The 18,396-nt window shown below is 43.2% G+C and overlaps 1 protein-coding gene across 1 annotated transcript in view; it reads right to left on the bottom strand.

Moving 5' to 3' along the window:
• Positions 1-18,396, bottom strand: part of Myo10 (myosin X) — a 204,699-nt gene that overhangs the window by 68,131 nt on the left and 118,172 nt on the right. Inside the window, exons 10-18 of the mRNA XM_051151002.1 lie at positions 11,502-11,631; positions 8,475-8,593; positions 6,857-7,003; positions 6,544-6,644; positions 6,367-6,433; positions 5,665-5,757; positions 5,165-5,233; positions 3,837-3,919; positions 1,008-1,116 (exon numbers count right to left, since the gene is read on the bottom strand). Coding sequence (XP_051006959.1) covers positions 1,008-1,116; positions 3,837-3,919; positions 5,165-5,233; positions 5,665-5,757; positions 6,367-6,433; positions 6,544-6,644; positions 6,857-7,003; positions 8,475-8,593; positions 11,502-11,631 — 918 coding nt within the window. The remainder of the gene's footprint in view (positions 1-1,007; positions 1,117-3,836; positions 3,920-5,164; positions 5,234-5,664; positions 5,758-6,366; positions 6,434-6,543; positions 6,645-6,856; positions 7,004-8,474; positions 8,594-11,501; positions 11,632-18,396) is intronic.

Below are 18,396 nucleotides of genomic sequence, written 5' to 3'. Positions count from 1 at the left end.
AGTGGAACAGAGTAAGTATTTGATATATGAGAGATGGAGTGAGCACATCTCCCCTGTGTGAAGGTGGCACTTCACACTGCATTCCCCGACTGTCAGTCATGCTAATGAGCACCTCCCTCCCCTCAACCCCCATATATATACATGTATATATATGTACATGTACATATGGAAAAGACCAATGTCCAGACACAGCAAGAAATATGCCCTATTTTCACATAAAAGGTTAAATACAATAATAATGATTGGAAAAGCAAAATAAGCCTTCTGAAGACCAGCTATTTCAACAGCTTAGAATTAAATAGCTTTCCCTTATTTATTTAATACATATTTTCATGCGTTGTGCAAAAATACATATCTTGATACAGTCATGTATATTATATATATACATATATATATATACCTTTTCAGATATTTCAAGAGTCCTACAAACTCTCCTGTACATAAGATCTGTATATGCATCTCTTTCATAGATATCATAAGTATCCCAGGTTCTCCCTGTGGTAAAGTATTGAGACAATAACCTACTGAATATACTGCTGCCAGTATTGATGTCCAGACTGAGGAGCCTTGGCTCGCTTATACAGTCCTTCTCACCATGTCTCTCAAAATAAAAATAAGATTTGAAGTAATGAAATATTCCTACTTCATGATCTTGGTAATTATGAGATTACATACCAGCAGAAAGAAAGAATTGTAAAAGTTATTTTGCTAATCTAATTTATAAAATCTCATGGAAAGTCTCAATATTTATGTGTATACCTTTCTTTCTGTGTATTGGAAATTGAACTATGGTCCTCAAGCATGACTGAAGGAAAAAGAAAAGTACTCTACTACTGAATGTCCTCACCCCAAGATGAACCTGGGATGCCCTGCCCACCTTAAAAGTGTGACAGAACAGAAACAAGTTTCAGTCTCCTCCCGCGCACCTGGCTCCTGCTCCGGTGCTCTGCATCATAGATTGATATGGAGAAATGAGAGATTCCTGCACACGAGCGGTGCAGACTGACCTTGAACTGTGAGCTGACAGTGGGCCTCCGGTGCTTGCTGCCACATTTCAAGGTGTCCTGGTTGTTGCGGCTGGAGACGTGTTCAAAGAGGTCATAGATGAAGTCAAATCTGTGTGGAGGAAGCGCAGGTACCCCGGTCACTGTAATTACAGTGTTTTTCCACGGTGTTAATTAGGACAGTCCACGGGGACATTAGGAGTGGCCAGAGCACACAGAGCATCAGGCAACCCTTGCTGGGCACTTTGAGGTGCTCCTCAGAGTACCAGGCTCTGCACGAAAGAGAGGGAATGGAAAGACACTCACCCCACATCTCACTGAGGAACAGGCATGTCAGGAGACCCATCTAAACCCCTTGTAGCCTTCACTTCATCTGTATAGCAAAATAGTAGCCTCTCCAGATGAAGAGGGAACAGGTTCCAGGACTTTCCATGGAAACCAATACCCAGAATGCTCAAGTCTCTTATTTATAATAGGGCAGTGTTTGCACTGAGACCATACACATTCTCTCACACACCTTAAACCATGTCTAGATGATTTCCAGAAATAACCCAATGGACATTCTCCCTGAGTAGGTATTAGGGGGTCATTGTTTAGGGCAGTGGTTCTCAACCTTCCTAATGCTGTGACCCTTTTAATATAGTATGTTGTGGTGACCCTCAAGCGTGAAATTATTTTGGTAGCCACTTCAAAATGGTAATTTTGCTGCTGATTCGAACTGTAATGTAAACATCTTAGGTGACCCCTGTGAAAGAGCCAGTCAACCCCAAGAGGATCGCTACCCATGGTTTAAAAAAAAAAAAAAAACGACTGCTTTAGAGACTAATGGCAAAGACAAAAGTGTACATGTTCAGCACAACCACAGGCTTTGTTCACTTTCCAAATATCTTCAACCAATAGTGGTCAACTCTGTGTAGGAAGGAACGCATATAAATGCACGCAGAGCTGGCTGTGTTATGCCTGTTGTGTGCTGATGTGAAGGCTCAGACAAGAGTTGGGAGGTGCTAGTAGGAACATCTGGAGTGAGGTGGGCAAAGGTTCAAATCCAGCTCATGTGGAACAACAGGAGTAAATTGAGAATGTGGTCTCTGATTGTAAAGCAAGAACAAAATGAAGGAATGTGGTTCAAGGTTAGAAGCACAGTGCCGGGGTTGTGGCCAGTGTGGATGAATCCCAGCTCTGCCATTGCTTCCCGATAACGTGTTATCCTCCTGGTACAGCGGACATCACGAGCTATGAAGCTGGGAAAATTGGTGGCTTCACTGTCACAAGGAATGGCAGAAGGGACATCCACCCACTACCTGCATCCTCAAGGTGGCAATGGCAGTGCTTCTCACTGTACCCCAGAATTTTGCTTTAGTCTGCTATAGGATGCTCACTCAGTTAAATATTCTTGTTTTGTTTTGTTTTGCTTTGTTTTGTTTTGTTTTGAGGCAAGGTTTCTCTGTGTATCCCTGACTGCCCTGGAACTCTCTTTGTAGAACAGGCTGGCCTTGAATTCCAGAGATCCACCTGCCTCTGCCTCCTGGGTGCAGGGATTAAAGGCATGCGTTACCATGCCCAGCAAATATTCTTGCTTTAAACTCCTTAGAGAGTGGCTTGCTTTCCAATAAAAGGTCAAAGATGTCAAAGGTGAAAAGAAAAAAGCATGCCATTTGCAAAGGGGGACCCCAGCCTGCAGCAGCACATGTTGTACCCGTTCCAGCACCCTTCACAGGAAGACAGAGACAGCCCTTCACCCTGGTCTGCAGTTCTCCAGTCTATGGGCTCTTTACCACAACAAAGGCTTCCACTTCCCAGTCGACAGGCAGATCATATTTAGATGTAGCCTTTTAATGCTAACAGCTAAGACAGCTGTGACAGGTGACATGCTGTGGCATTTTTCCAGCATCCTGTATTTTCTGCAGGTCTGAAAACTCATCTACAAATAGAAGTAGCTGAGAATAGTTTAAGCAGTGCATTTTCACACGAGAGAACATTAGTTTAAAGATCAAACACTTCAGATTCCAAGCTCAGCCTGGCTCGCTTCACCTCAATTCATAGCTTGTTAAGCCACACACAGGATGACCACCTGGTATTTACACTCAGCAAAATAGCACAGCTTTTTAACAATTGTCTACTTCCTTCCTCGGACGTTAAGTTATTTCTGTGTGTATTCATGCTAGATCCCCCAAAGGGTTGAACTGCCTACAAGGAAAGGCTTTGTCTCAAATCCTTTCTCTTTTACCAAGTCTCTGGACAATAGGAAACTTCCTGACTTAATAGATACAAATAGTTAAGCTAATCATTAAAATTCCCTATATGTTCTCCTTACTCTTGATTCAAAGGTGTGATTTTATAATTCCTGAACGAATGAATGGATAGATGGATGGATGGATGGATGGATGGATGGAAGGATAATACGTTATAATAATTCTGGTTGCACTAACACTTGCTTAATTTTCTTGACAATGAAAAACAGGATCCTATAAAACAAGACCTGAAATTAAAACAGCTCGGTGACTGTAGTGGAGATAGCAGGCTTCCCGAGCCAAACAAACTCCCCTATCTAAGCTCAGCCTCTGGCTACCAGCTGTGATGCCCTCAGCAAAGCCCTTAACTGTCAACCTCTGACCTGTGTAAGAGAACTGATGAGATTTATCTAGGTCATGGGCTTGCTGTTGCTTCTGCCTTGTTATGGGCAGTACTTGCTTCTATACCATATCCCATAAGTCACTGATGAATGTTGCCTGGAGAAGAAGCTAAGCCTAACACTTCGACACTAGGATTGGTTCTGCAATCACAAATTACGGACATTTGCACTAATGACTTCATGGAGGAGACGTGGCATACCTGCTTTCCCTCAGCAGGTTGAGGAGGTCATCTCTAAAGGTGTCCCTGTTCTTTTCCAAGATGCCTCTGACGTCATACTGCACCTAGTTTAAAAACAAAACAAAAGAAAGTGTCACACTCTCAATACGTTACTTTCAAGTTATGATCTCCTAGTCTTTTTTTTTTTTTTTTTTTTGGTTTTTCGAGACAGGGTTTCTCTGTGTAGCCTTGGCTGTCCTGGACTCCCTTTGTAGCCCAGGCTGGCCTCGAACTCACAGCGATCCGTCTGCCTCTGCCTCCCGAGTGCTGGGATTAAAGGCGTGCGCCACCACGCCCGGCTCATGATCTCCTAGTCTTATTCTTTTGGTACAAGCTCTCAGGATGGGGCACAGACTAAACTCAACTCAGGACCCTCCTGCTTTAACAACTACTTCTTGTGAGCACCAAGTGGGCACATATGAATAAAAAACCTGTTGTTGCATTTGTTTGTTTGCTTATTTATTGTGTGTGTGTGTGTATGTGTGTGTGTGTGTGTATGTATGTATGTATGTATGTATGTATGTATGTATGTATGTATGTATAAATGGATGGATGGATGTTGGTCTCCTGAAGGCCAGGCTGACCTCACACTTACCTTTGTAGGTAAGAATGACCTTGAATTTCTGATTGTGGATGGAATCCCAGAAGGAAGACATTGTACCTGCTTGACCATCCTACACAGGTTAAGTGGAACTTTAATGACTGTGGACAGTTTGCCATGTTGTAGGTAGGGGGTCTATGTTGGCCTCCTGAGTAGCCATTGTCCTCCATTGCGTATGGCCTAGTGCCCTTGTGACTATCACATGGAACCTTTTGGGATGCATTAACTCAACAGACAGCTAGCTTCCATCAAGAGGAAGGCTGAGAATGCTGTGGGAGGCTGCTAACAGAGGCTCCATGTTTCGCTGCTGTCCCCACCTACCTGGTGCACCCATCAATGCATTTGAAGAATGTCTCAATTTATAATTTTCTCTGTTCTATTACTATAAAACTTCATGACTCTGTTAACTACCTCCTTGGGACATTCTGTTTGGGATAACCTGTGTCTGTGTTCCCAGGCACAGTCATTCATATTTGGCTTCAGAATAAGGCTTCCTCTTTCCCTGTGAGGTGAGAGCTGAATTTTGCCATGGCTACAACCTTTAGCTTCCAGTCTTTCTGCTCCCACCACCCTGAGGTTACGGGTGTACCCTGCCTGCCTGGTTCATGCGGAACTGGATATTAGAATCAGGGATTTGTGCTTTCCTCGTAAGTGCACTGGCATCTGAGCCACATCCCCACCCCTAGATAATATCTTAAGAAGAAATTACCTCTCCAGCATAGTGTTTCACTCCAAAATTGAAGACGGCAACTCGGGGCTTCACATAAAAGTGGTTATTCTAATGAGAAAAAAAAAAAAAAAAAAAAAAGCACACACACATATAAAAGCCTTTTACCTTATTACTCCCTAATTTCCTTTGACTTCTAGAAAAATCCACATTTAATTAACATAAGACAACCAGTGTGAAGCTAGCGCACCCCATCAGTAATACCAGCAGTGGCTCTCAGCTCTGTCATGACAGTAGGTTAAGCATTTCACTTCTCCACCGAGGAAATAAACTTGTGCATATTCTGCTCAGCTGCCTCAAAGCTACCTTTTCCAGTAAAGGTCTAGTAAGCCAGGGAGGAGAAATGCCTCAAGTTAAGGGACAAAGAACACTAAATGTGGGAAGCACAGCGAGCCAGCAGCACTGCGTATCTCACTCATCTCACTCAGCAGCTCAGAGCTGCTGCTCAGACAAAAATGAAAGGCTGGCAGGTTTGGACATACCGCGTGTTGATTGTGTAACTTCTCCAACAAGGTGCTGTCTGTGGCTTGAGGAAAATGGCTCTCTTCATTGATCAAGGCGAGGAGGCCAAGTTTCTACAGGAGGAGAGACAAAGGGTGAATGACTTAAGTGTGGAATGTCTGCCTTTCAAACCACTTCAGAGCTCCGGCCCATTCCATCTCCTAGCAAGTCAGTGCTTAACCAAGAAACATCACTGCCATCTTGGGCGCTGAAAAACTCAGAATGACACAGCACAAAGAAAAACTAATGAAGGTCTATAGAAGCCTTCTAAAAAAAAAAAAATGGGACCCACCGAAATGCTATGGATAAGCCTTTACAACCAGCAAGTCCACCAGCGCCGCTGGGTCAGGCACTGCTGGTGCTTAATATTTGAGTGAGGCCAGTTCACACACACACACACACACACACACACACACACACACACACACACACACACACACACACACACTGTTGATTGTAAAATACTACGCAGTTCAATGAGACAATAGGCTGGAAGCAGCCAAGTATTTAAATTCAACCTCACGGTAGCATTTACATTCATGCTTCCAAATGGCCCATTGTGTTCTAAACATTCACATCTTTGATGTGCATGTTTACACAAGTTATTTTGTTCCCATAAATATGAATCAGCCCAGCTGGACACCCTGGGGACTACAACCCTTCATTCTTCAACTCCCCATTACCTTCTCAATCAAGTCTAGGCATTCTCCATTGTCTATCCAGTCAATATCTTCCCATACCAAGCCCTCTCTGGGGGAAGGAGAAAAAGAGCCATGTGAAATTAAGTAAGATGCGACCTCACGTTCATTCACTTGCTGATGAAAAAGAAAAGACCTTGCAGAGGAGCCTTGTGCGCCTACCTGCTATATTCGAGTTGTTCTAAGGAGAAAATGTGCTTGTTGAAATACTCCTGGAGCTTCTCGTTTGCATAGTTGATATTGAATTGCTCGAAGTGGTTGACCTAAGGGTGAGATGCGGGGAGGATGTTCTGCAGGGCCCTCAAGAGTACAGAGAAAAGTGGCAAAGGGGCAAGAGAGGAAAAAAGTCTGCTAGCGGGAGGCGGGGTGCGACACGGACCGGGGACAGGGCGGGTACAACCATGGCTGCTCTAAGAAATGTGTTGAAGGGCAGCTTCCAAACAGAAGGCACCTGCCCGGGTCTCTGCAGGCTTACCTCAAAGTTTTCAAATCCGAAGATGTCAAGGATGCCGATGGATTTGAAGTCTTCTTTGCCCTTGATCCGGCTGTTGATCTTCTTGATCACCCATTCGAAGCAGCGTGCGTAAAGTGCCATGGCCAAGGAGTCTCTGCTATCTACTGCCTGGAGTCAGGAAGAGCACAGCAGAAGGCTTAACCAGTCCCGCCCCGCAGGGGCACTCAGTGCTCTGGGGAAGGACTCAGAGCTAAGTGAATCAGTGTCATCCAGGAAAACAGGCAGTTAAAGGAAGGCCAGACCCATTCACTAAGAGCTCCCATAAACACCTGCCTTCCAAACTCAACTTCACATGTCCAGTTATACAAAGGACTCCAAATTTATGATGAGTGGGTATTAATAAATATTTTATCAATGTTTGAAATATTAAGACCCAGTTTTAAATTTATTTTCTTTTAATTTTTTTTTTTTTTTTTTAACCCATAAAGGTTTTTGTTTTTCTTTGCTTAGTTTTTTGTTTTTTGTTTTCCCCAGGCAGGGTTTCTCTGTTTAACAGCCCTGGCTACCCTGGATTCACTTTGTAGATCAGGCTGGGCCAGAACTCACAGAGATCTGCCTGCCTCTACCTCCCGAGTGCTGGGATTAAAAGCATGGGCCACCACGTCCGGCTCCTGTAAAGTTTTTTTTTTTTTTTCCCCATGATAGACTAATATTTTTATTTAAGCTAGGTGTGGTGGAGCATGTCTTTTAATCCCAAAACAAGGGAAGCAGAGGCAGGCAGGTATCCATGCATTTAAGGCCTGCTTGGTCTACATATAGCATTCCAGGTTAGTCAGGGCTACATAGTGAGACCCTATCTCAAAAGAGAAAAGAGAACAAGAGAGGAGGGGAGGGGAGGGGAAGGTAGGGAAAGGGAGGGGAGAAGAAGGGAAGGGAGAGGAGAGAAGAAGAGAGGAGAGGAGAGGAGAGGAGAGGAGAGGAGAGAGAGATTGGAAGGGCCAGGTAACAGTGCTGGGCAGGGACAGCTGTATGGCACCAAGCCTGATGATCGGTGTCAATCCCCAGGAACCACATGGAGAACCTCAGCTCTCACAATTTGTCCTCTGCTCTCTACACACGTGCGAGGCACAAGTACAAATAAATGACTCAGTGTAATAAAGAAATGTAGAAGGAACCTAGCAAGGTGAGTCAACATAAACAGGTCACGGCTGTGGCAGAGGCAAAGACAGATAACACACTGCTCCAGGGCCTTCAGTGCTGTGAGGAGAACAACGCTCATGACCCACTTCGGTTGAGCGCTTCCTCTGCAGCAGACACTAAGCATATTTTTATCTTCATAAGTGTCCTATGAATTAGGTACAACTATCCTTGACTTACAGCACTGAGGCACAGTGAACAAATTCCCCAAGAACAGACCCCGTATCAGATCCCAGTTCTGCAGAACTATGTTGTCCTGTCACTTAAAAAACAAGTCCACCTATCTCCCAAACTTGGACATCCTTTATATTTTGCCTCCCAGCTAGTCATTTAAACAGTTCATTGTGGTCACATGAGCAAAGTAAAGATGTGGATGGGAAACCGCAAGGGTATCTTTGAGACAAGTTTCAGTGACAGTGACGTGGAGGGCACACAGCCATACCTGCTGAACACTGAGAGGCGTGAGGATCTCTTCTCCCCTGAGGAACATGGACCTCTGGGTCAACGCATCTGTGAGCTGTGTTGGGTCCAGCCCAAGTAACTCCGCAGACCTACCCAAAGCTGAAAGAGAAGGAGGCACAGGTGACCCCTCAGTCCCTCAAACACACCAGATGCTGGACTTCAGCTTGGTTCAAATCCAGCCACATACAGCCACACCAGAAAGCAGTGGCCATCCCATAATTCCTGAGGCAGGCATGATGGGCACATCTCATTGCTAAGTTAATAGCTCTGTTAGTGCCCAGGCAAAGTGATGGCAGTGATGCTGAGATGCTGAAGAGATTTGTGTCTGTTTTCATTGGTGGTCCTCAAATGTGACTGGCTTTGCTACTACCGTTCTCTGACCAAAACAGAAAAGCCTTTAAGAGGTTATAGGACACAGGGCATCTTAGTAAACTGAATTTAAAAGCAGATACAAGCTGTTGGGACTGGAGAAATGGCTCAACAGTTAAGAGTATTTGCTGCTTTTGCAAGTTGAACTTGCATATACTGTCTTTCAGGATGTAGGGCATTAAAGGAAATTGTTACAGACAGAAACATTACAGAAAACCACAACTGGTCAAAAATCTGGGAACAAATGATCATGGGGTACTCAAATTCAATGGATACATCTACAACACAATTCATACGCCTAGTACTCAGGGGAATTTCAGGGAGAGGGTTATGGAAAGATTCTAAGAGACAGGAGACCACGAAATGTGCTGTGAGATTGTGTCTCCTAGAAATGACAGGAAGCTTTCATCCATGACACCTCAACAATATGGCTGCCAAAACAAGACCTGTACAAAGACAGTGCAATAGATACGCTAATACGGACAGGGAGAATCCCATGAGGCCTCACCCCTAGAGGAAGAACTACAGGCAACTAAGGAATGCTGAAAGAGGGAGAAGCAGTCCTCTCCAGGGAATGCCAAGTGGCCATCCCTGAAATCATATACGTATAAGCAACAATATACAGATCCAACTTGTTGTATTTATGTGTTGACGCGCATATATATATATATATATATATATATATATATATATATATATATATATATATATATATATATTATAATAAAGAAAGAAGGCTATGGATTTGAGAAGCAAAGAGGGGGATGGAAGGGGTTGGAAAAGAAAAGGAAAATTATGTGATTATATTTCAATTAAAATAATGATATTAATAAAATAAAATAAAATGGCCAAAAGGTAAAATGATAGAACTCTTCTTCCTGACTTTTTTTCTGTTTGAGGAAATAAAAATATATTAATTTTAATATATAATATGTATATTAAATACGCTGTTAAGTGAATTAGTGTATGTGTGGCATATATACAGGTGCGTGCCTGTGTGCATGCAGGCGGTGGCCAGAGGTTGACACTGAGTGTCTTTCTCAACTCTCCTCCTTATTTTTGAGGCTGGGTCTCTCGCTGGAGCTGTGAGAAACCACCCTGAGTTGGCTAAAGTGGCTGGTCAGGAAGCTCCAGGGATCCACGTGTCTCTGTGCCTCCCTGTGCTGGGGTTGCAGGCAGACACTACCATACCCAACTTGGACATGGGTGCTGCGGTAGACCCCAAGTCCTCCTGACTGCCGGGCAACACCTTAGCGACAGAGTCAAATTCCCAACTCGGTTCATAAACGAATGTCCTACATTCCTCAAGGTTTGTTCTGTTGCTGAGACAAGTCTTGTGCGGGGATGCTTAGCTTGACACTGGGGTCACTCTGTAGCCTGGGCTAACTGGCAACTCACCATCCTCCTGTGTCAGCCTCTGGCACACACCCAAAACCACAATCATAATTTCTTCCTTCCTTCCTTTCTTTTCTTTTCTTTTTTTTTGGTTTGATTTTGAGACAAGGTTTCTCTGTGTAGCCTTGGCTGTCCTGGATTAACTTTGTAGACAAGGCTGGCCTTGAACTCAGGGATTGGCCTGCCTCTGCCTCCCAGAGTGCTGGGATTGCAGAAGTGTGCCACTGTGCCCAACTCAAAATCATAATTTCTAATGCAGTAAATGTGAGCATACATTACTCACATAAAGGCCTTTTAAAGAACACACATAGACAAAGACACACACACAAACACACACACACACACACACACACACACACACACACACACACACACACAAAGTATTTTGCTTATGTGTACATCTATGAATGTGCCTTGCTCAAGGAGGCCAGGAGAGGGCGCTGGGTCTTCTAGAACTGGAGTTACAGAACACAGGTCCTCTCAAAAGGCCTCTGACTCTCTAAGCCATTTGTCCATCTCCAACCCTAAACAAACGGCTCTTAAGAGACTGCCAGGAACTAGGTGGAGTCAAACACTCAATTCCACTGCCCATGGGAAGGGCTCCTGGAGAGACACCTTGACCCCAAACACAACCAGTTTCCACTTTCTGCAACACCACGTAGCTTCAGAAAAGTCTCAAAATGCTCGTATATATTTAAAAGTACCTCACCTGGCATTTTATACAGAAAACGAACTCTAACATACTCTACTGAGAGGAAGTCATAAGTACAAATAACAGGAAGAACAGCTTGTGAAAGAGCCAGGCAACGAATCCAGCATTCTGCTTGGTGAACCGACAGTCTGACAGACAGTCACATGGCACCACAGCTGGCTAACTACAAAAACCAAAGCAAAGCAGGACATGGCTTGGCTCAACACTTTTCCTATATCAAGGACATGTTGCTTGTATTTCTACTTATTTGGCCCATTTTTCCTCTTAGAAGGAACAAGGACACCAACCTCAACTTAGGAACTTATCACAGGCTTTGACTCTTGCACTGACACACAGGTGACGCTCCATAGCCCCTGAGCTCAATGGCAGACAAGTGCTTAGTGAGTGGGTGAGACCATGGGTTCTAGGAAACTCTTCCATAAAAGATCAGGTGTCAGTTTTCTGGGTCTGATGTCTTATGAGGAAACCACTGAAGGGGAGCAGGGTTGGGGGGTCAGAATGAGGGCGGGATGGGGACAGGCATCATCTCACCTGTTTTGAAGGAAACCTGCGCCCCTCCAGCAGTGATAAATTCTATGTTGCCTAGATGCAGGATCCCAGCCAGCAACCTCAAAACTTCCCGAACTTCCTCCTTGCTGAACTGCATGACTTCCATTGCAGTCTAGAAGAAAATGAAAAGCTTTATGACTAAGTTAAATTATTAGGTATGGTTCTAAAGAAGAGGAGGAGGAGAGAATAATAATAATAATAATAATAATAATAATAATAATAATAATAATAATAATAATAATAACAACAACAACAACAACAACAACCACCACCACCCTGATTGATAACCACTGACTTTAATAATGTGCCATATCAGGGGGAAAAAAAAGACATGGACAGTCTCCTAGCAACCACAGTGTGTGAGCAAGTTGCTTTTCTGCCCCAACTTTAAAGAACAATGAACATGAGGAACAATAAACCAGGGGGAAGGGATACACACAATGTGAAAACAGAGGAACGTGGTAAAGAAATAAGAATAAAGCCGGGCGTTGTGGCACACGCCTTTAATCTCAGCACTTGGGAGGCAGAGGCAGGAGGATCAGTGTGAGTTTGAGGCCAGCCTGGTCTACAAAGTAAGTCCAAGACAGCCAAGGCTACACAGAGAAACCTTGTCTCAAAACAAAACAAAACAAACAAACAACCAAAAAACCAAGAAAGAAATAAAAGAAAAAGGAAAAAGAAATAATAATCATTTCTTATTCTCAAGAATTTTAAAACAAAGTTAAAAACCAACTCAGAAATCCTCAAAATAACTACAGAGTACCTATGCAGGGACAAAGGGAATTCTTCCCCTTTCTTTCTATGACTTTATAGATATATTCTAAGTCAAAAGCCCCCATGATAACACATGGCCACAATCCCAGCATTTGGGAGGCCGGGGAAGGACAAGTACCACAAAGTCAAAGGTAGCCTGGGTTGCACAGTAGGTCATCATTTCAATATTCAAAAGAAAATATTGCTTGGTTTTCCTCCTCAGACAATTTCACAGTGACCACAGAAATGAACACCTCACCGAATCATCCACCAAGGCTCTATGGTACCTAAAGTAAGCTGTGTGTGAACAGTAGCAGGCAGTTCCTATCAAGGGAGAAAATATCAGGATACAGCCCATAAAAAAGTTACTGGAGGCCGGGGGGGATGGCTTAGCAGGTAAAGTACCTGCCGTGCAAGCACTACGCCTACACTCCCAACCACGGGAAAGCCAAAAGCAGATGCAGTACAGCGATCTGCAGCCCCACTGTGCTGCAGTGATGGAGGCAGGGTATAAAAAACCCGCAGGAGACTGTGAGCCAACAAGAGACCATCTCAAACACAGTGAAGGTCACTGGCTGAATCATTAGGATGTTCTCTGAGCTCTACGTGTGAACCGTGACACACTTGCAGCTGTACTCCATGCAAGTGTGTACGTATGTGCAGGCACACAGGCAGGAGGACTGATACAGACACACAGACAGACACACAGACACACACACACACAATCTTCTTTAAATACATCCAAAGGCTGCACATGAAAATGTGAAATAGGACAGAGTTAATATGTTCACTATATTAATGGATTTTTAACTCTTCTTTTTTCCCCTTTTTCTAGACAGAGCTTATCCCTGTGGTCCTGGCTGTCCTAGAACTCACAGAGATCTACCTGCCTCTGCCTCCCGAGTGCTAGGATTAAAGGTGTGTCCCACCACTGCCCCAATAAATTTCTTTGTTTTCAAGTCTAATTCTAAATGATTACTGCTGGAGACTATGGTCATAGTGGTAACTGAATTAATCACAGGGAGATTGAATAGCTTTAGCAATTACCCTCAGCATGGGCATGTGCATTAAAACTTCTAGCAAGAAGCTCCATTTACTGTCTTGATGTCTTTTAAAAAACTGTTTACTAAGCAGCCTCCCACTTCCTCTAGCAAGAGTGGCTAACTTTAAGGCTATTATAATTATTATCTCGGTGATATGGTTCAAGACCGAAATAAAAGTCCTAGGAAATTCTCAGTATGCCTTGAAATTGCTAAACACCAACCTAGTTATAAAATGGGTTCAGGGGCTGGAGAGATGGCTCAGCGGTTAGGAGCACTGGCTGCTCTTCCAGAGGTCCTGAGTTCAATTCCCAGCACCCACATGGTGGCTCACAACCATCTATAATGTGATCTGATGCCCTCTTCTGACATGCAGGTGTACATCCAAATAGAGCACTCACATACATAAAATAAATAAATCTTAAAAAAAAAAATAAAATGGGTTCAGATTTAAGAGATTTTTTAAAATAGAGTAGATACCTGTGAATGTGGTGTAGGTGTGATACATATGGTGGTGCTAAAATCTGTAGCCGTATATTGTCACACTATTGACACAAGTGTGTCACACTAGGAACTAGAGATAAATGATGCTCTCAGAAAGCATGGGGACTTGGCTGACCCCTGAAGCATGGCATGCTGGAAAGGGTGGAAAAGGAGGCTGTTGGGAGCTTAACAGATGAAAAATAAGTACTTTGGCAGTGTTGCATTATATAATGCCTCATTATGATTTTTAATTTCTTAGTATTTTATTTTATGTAACTGGTGTTATGCCTCCATGTACATGTCTGTGTAAGGGTGTCAGATCCGCTGGAACTGGAGTTACAGACAGTTGTGAACTACCATCTGGGTGCTGGGATTTGAATCTGGGTCTTTTGGAAGAACAGCCTGTGCTCTTAACTGCTGAGCCATCTCCCCAGCACCAGCCACATTATGATTTACATATGTTGTATGAAACTATTTCGTGCATGGCACTAGCTTTTGTTGATTGGAGGCTTTGGGAATCAAAATGGAGTTATTTGTGGCAAGCTCTGTCTGGCTAAATAAAGTTTAAAAAAAAAAAAAAAGTCATGAAAGAAGGACTCTCCTGCACACAGGCTTCACAGGGTGAATTCTCCCTGAAGCTCTGGCCAGCACCAGCATCCTCACAGGAAGCACTACACGGCTCTCTGCCTATCACCCAGTCACTGCCTCTGATAGACTTGCTATGGAGAGCTGCACAGGCATCAGTATCTCAAAAACACCTCTGTAATCCTCCTCATTTTGAAATCTTCCCTTTGCTTTGGCATCTTTCAACACAGAGTTCACAGAGTTCACAGAGCCCTCTGCAGTGCCTTTCTAGAATAAACCCATTGTCGCCCTGGAGTCTCTCCTACTCCCTGTTTTGTTGTTGTTGTTCGAGGTCAGAGTTGCATGTAGCCCAGGTTGACTTTGCAAAAGGCCCTGAGCTTCTAATCCTCCTGCCTCAACATCCTCATGGAAATTTAGGCACTTGTTTCTTATGCTGTGGGTGCTGGGACTGAACCTGGGGCTCTGTGCATGCTGGGCAAAGACTGTAGCAGATTAGCAACAGTCTCACCCTTTATCTGTGCTCTGGGTCAACAACTCCCAAATTTTACCAGACTCAAGTAAGAAAACCAACCCCCCCCCCCAACTGTTTGAAAGTAATACAATGGTGCATGCAGAATGAATTTACACACACACACACACACACACACACACACACACACACACACACACACGGCCACACACCACTCAAAAACCCTGTGTACATGCAGTAAGGCCTCTGAAGGCCAGAAATCTTAACAGTCATCTACAGCCAAGGATACTGTAAATACTGAGTATTTGTGAAGTAAGAGAACTAACGGACCATTATGCATCGAAGTCTCTTGCCGCTTCACACACATTTTGTCAACCTCCATTTTGGTAGGCCAGATGGAGGCAGTAAAACAAATTAGCTGCTATTTCTGACTTGAAATAGCTTTTCATCTCCGCCGAAAAATTTATGGTGCAATTTCTAAGGCTATATTAAAACTGGCTATGACATCGACCATACATTTATTGCCTGTGGTCCATGGAAAAGCAGGTATCCTCTCAAATAATAATCACATAATCATTAAAAAGATAACATGTCCATTATGAAAAATATAACAGTCAGAGAATGACACAAAACAAAATCAAATCAAATCAAATCACAGAATTGGGCTATGTAAAAGAACACCTCTGAAACATTTTTGTTTTAGTATATTTCTCCCCTTATAATTTCTATAAATACATAATATGTAATTCATTTTTTAATAAAGGGATATATATATACATATATATATATGCATATATATATAAAACAAATATTGCTGCCTTCCACTCTGCTTGTTTCTTTTTTTCAAAAAAGCTTTATTTATTACGTATATAGTATTCTGCCTACATGTATACCTGCTCAACAGAAGAGGGCATTAGATCTCATTACAGATAGTTGTGAGGCACCATGTGGTTGCTGGGAATTGAACTCAGGACCTCTGGAAGAGCAGCCCGTGCTCTTAACCTCTGAGCCATCTCTCCAGCCCTCTCTTTGTTTCTTATGTAAGAAAGAAGTCTTCAGTGTTTGACCACATGTTTCACTTGCTATAAGGAGTCTCAGCTATGTGTATAGTACATTATGTTAAATACCAATTCTTAATTTCCATAAATTTGGGAGGAAAAAAAACCTTGCTTTTTCAATAAAGGAATATTTTCCCTCCTTCTCCATTAAAGTTGCACATTTTTTAAAGCCTTGTTTAGAACTTCTAGAATAAAATTAAATGGTTAAATAATAGCAAAATGTTACACTTATGATCTTAGTAAAGATCAGCCAATTTTTCATTACTACTTACGATAGGACAATACTAACAAGTAGTTGTAAATCTAATATTTACAGATCTATATGGATATCAATAAAAGAATGTGTGCCTAGAATACATTAGTTAGGAACGTTATGTCAATTTTATATGTAATATTCTCTGACTTTTAATATGATATCTTATTTTTGTCCTAAGATTAAATTTCAAATGCTAACAGTTGCTATTTCAATAAGCCTTAAATACTGGGATTAAGAAAGACCAAGCTCCCTAAACTGACTTGAAGCCAAAAGAAAAGCACCTTCTTGTATAAGGACATGATGCCCCTAGAGGGAGAAAGGGGACAGCACCCAAGATCCTCCTGGTGGCCACAGCTCCTGGCAGTGGGGCCAGCAGCAAGACGGTAAGAAATAAAGTGTGAGGGAAGCAGGCTGTGGAGTGGGAAAGGTGTGAGACCACAACAGAACGAAGAAAGACAACTTAAAGCACAGGTGTCTCTCAGTACCTGTGAGACACTAGTGCCAGGAGCCCCAGTACGTAAAAATCCACAAAGCATAATCTAGTTCTGTATTTAAAATGGTGCAGCATTTGCATAGGACCCATACAGTCATCCCATGTATTTTATTTATAGGCAACGTTTTGTTATGTATCCTAGGCTGGCCTTGAACTCACTAAGCAGGTCAGGCTGGCCTCAAATGTGCTGATGCTTCAGCCTCCCCAGTGCTGAGAGACAGGCACCTGTCGTAGCACCTGGCCGCCCTGTAGACCTAAAACACCTCTATATTACCTATGACACCAAACGCAAGCCATGTGCTATGTAAGCAGCAATTCTTATGTTCTTATATTGTTTCCGTAGATGAAACTTTTTTTCCTTTTTAAAAGTATTTTCTATATGAATTTGGTTATGTTTGGAGATGCAGAAGTCAGATATAGAGATTGGCAGTACTTTAACAGATTCTTCACAAAACCCAACTTAACTTTCCTAGAGAAATCTCTGCACTCCACATCCCCACCTGCCCCATATATACACAAGAGTGATGTCTTCAGTGGGTGTAGCTCAGAGGCAAAGCACCAGCCTTGCATGTGTGCAGCCCCAGGTTTGATCCTGATAACGGATAGATAGAATAGTGAGTATCAGAGACTCAGAGATGGAAATGAAACAGAAAGACAGGCCAACCACACTGTACAACAAAAGCAAAGGCTACTGCCTCATCTGCTTTTAATTTCATTCTGTCTCTGCTCTCTGCTTTCGAGACAAGAGCCCTGGCTGTTCTAGACTTGTTTTGTGGACCAGGCTGGCGTTGAACTCACAGAGATCCACTGGTCTCTGCCTCCCAAGTGCTGGAATGAAAGGAAAAATGCCTGGCTTTTTTTTACCCCTTTTTAATTTATTTTTATTTTATGTGCATTGGTGTTTTGCCTGCCTATATGTCTGTGTGAGGATGGCAGATCCCCTGGAACTGGTACGGACTGTTGTGAGCTGCCACATGTGGTTGCTGGGGATTGAACTCAGATACTCTGGAAGAGCAGCCGGTGCTCTTAAATACTGAGCCGTCTCTCCAGGCCATTTAAAAAAAAAACAAAAACTTTATCTCTTTTTGTCTTTTGAGACATGTTCTAATTCTGTATATAGGCTAACCTGAAACTCATGGCAATCCTCCTGCCTCAGCCCCCCAAGTTCTGAGATTGCAGGCATGAGCTACCATGCCCAGCTTGAATTCCATTTTCAACTTCTATCCAGATTATACACATGGGATGAGAAGAATGTGTGTGTGATTAATGGACATTTTGAAGTCACATGGCATTTGTCTTCGTGCTCCACCTGATGGGTAGAGAGAGATTATAGGTTCCCTGAACTACATAGGACACACCGTTGCTCTTGGTTACACACACAGCACTGGATGCTAAGATCCTATTGTTGAAGGCACCACACATTGAAAGATCAGAGAGTTTCTGACCTTTGAAGGACTTACAAAGACAGGGCTAGAGTGCCTTGAAAGCAGGAAGGGCCTGGCTCGTAGCTCAGTCTGGGATGTGCATCCTTGCTTACCATCTCTGTAATGTGCAGGTAAGCTGTTCGCCAGCTCTGCAGCCTTCCAGAAGACACCATTCTAATGACCTGACAGGATCACTAAGAACAGAGCTGAGTCCATGTAAAGTTCAGGAGAGCAACTGCAGACATCCCTTGGTGTACACGGGGGAATGGCCAGATGACTAGAAGTGCCCAATACAGGATATATGCATAACTGTTAC

This window comes from Acomys russatus, chromosome 9 (genome assembly GCF_903995435.1).
Source record: "Acomys russatus chromosome 9, mAcoRus1.1, whole genome shotgun sequence".
NCBI lineage: Eukaryota > Metazoa > Chordata > Mammalia > Rodentia > Muridae > Acomys > Acomys russatus.
Note: the sequence above shows the minus strand (reverse complement) of the source record. Positions and strands in the feature narration are given on the sequence as shown.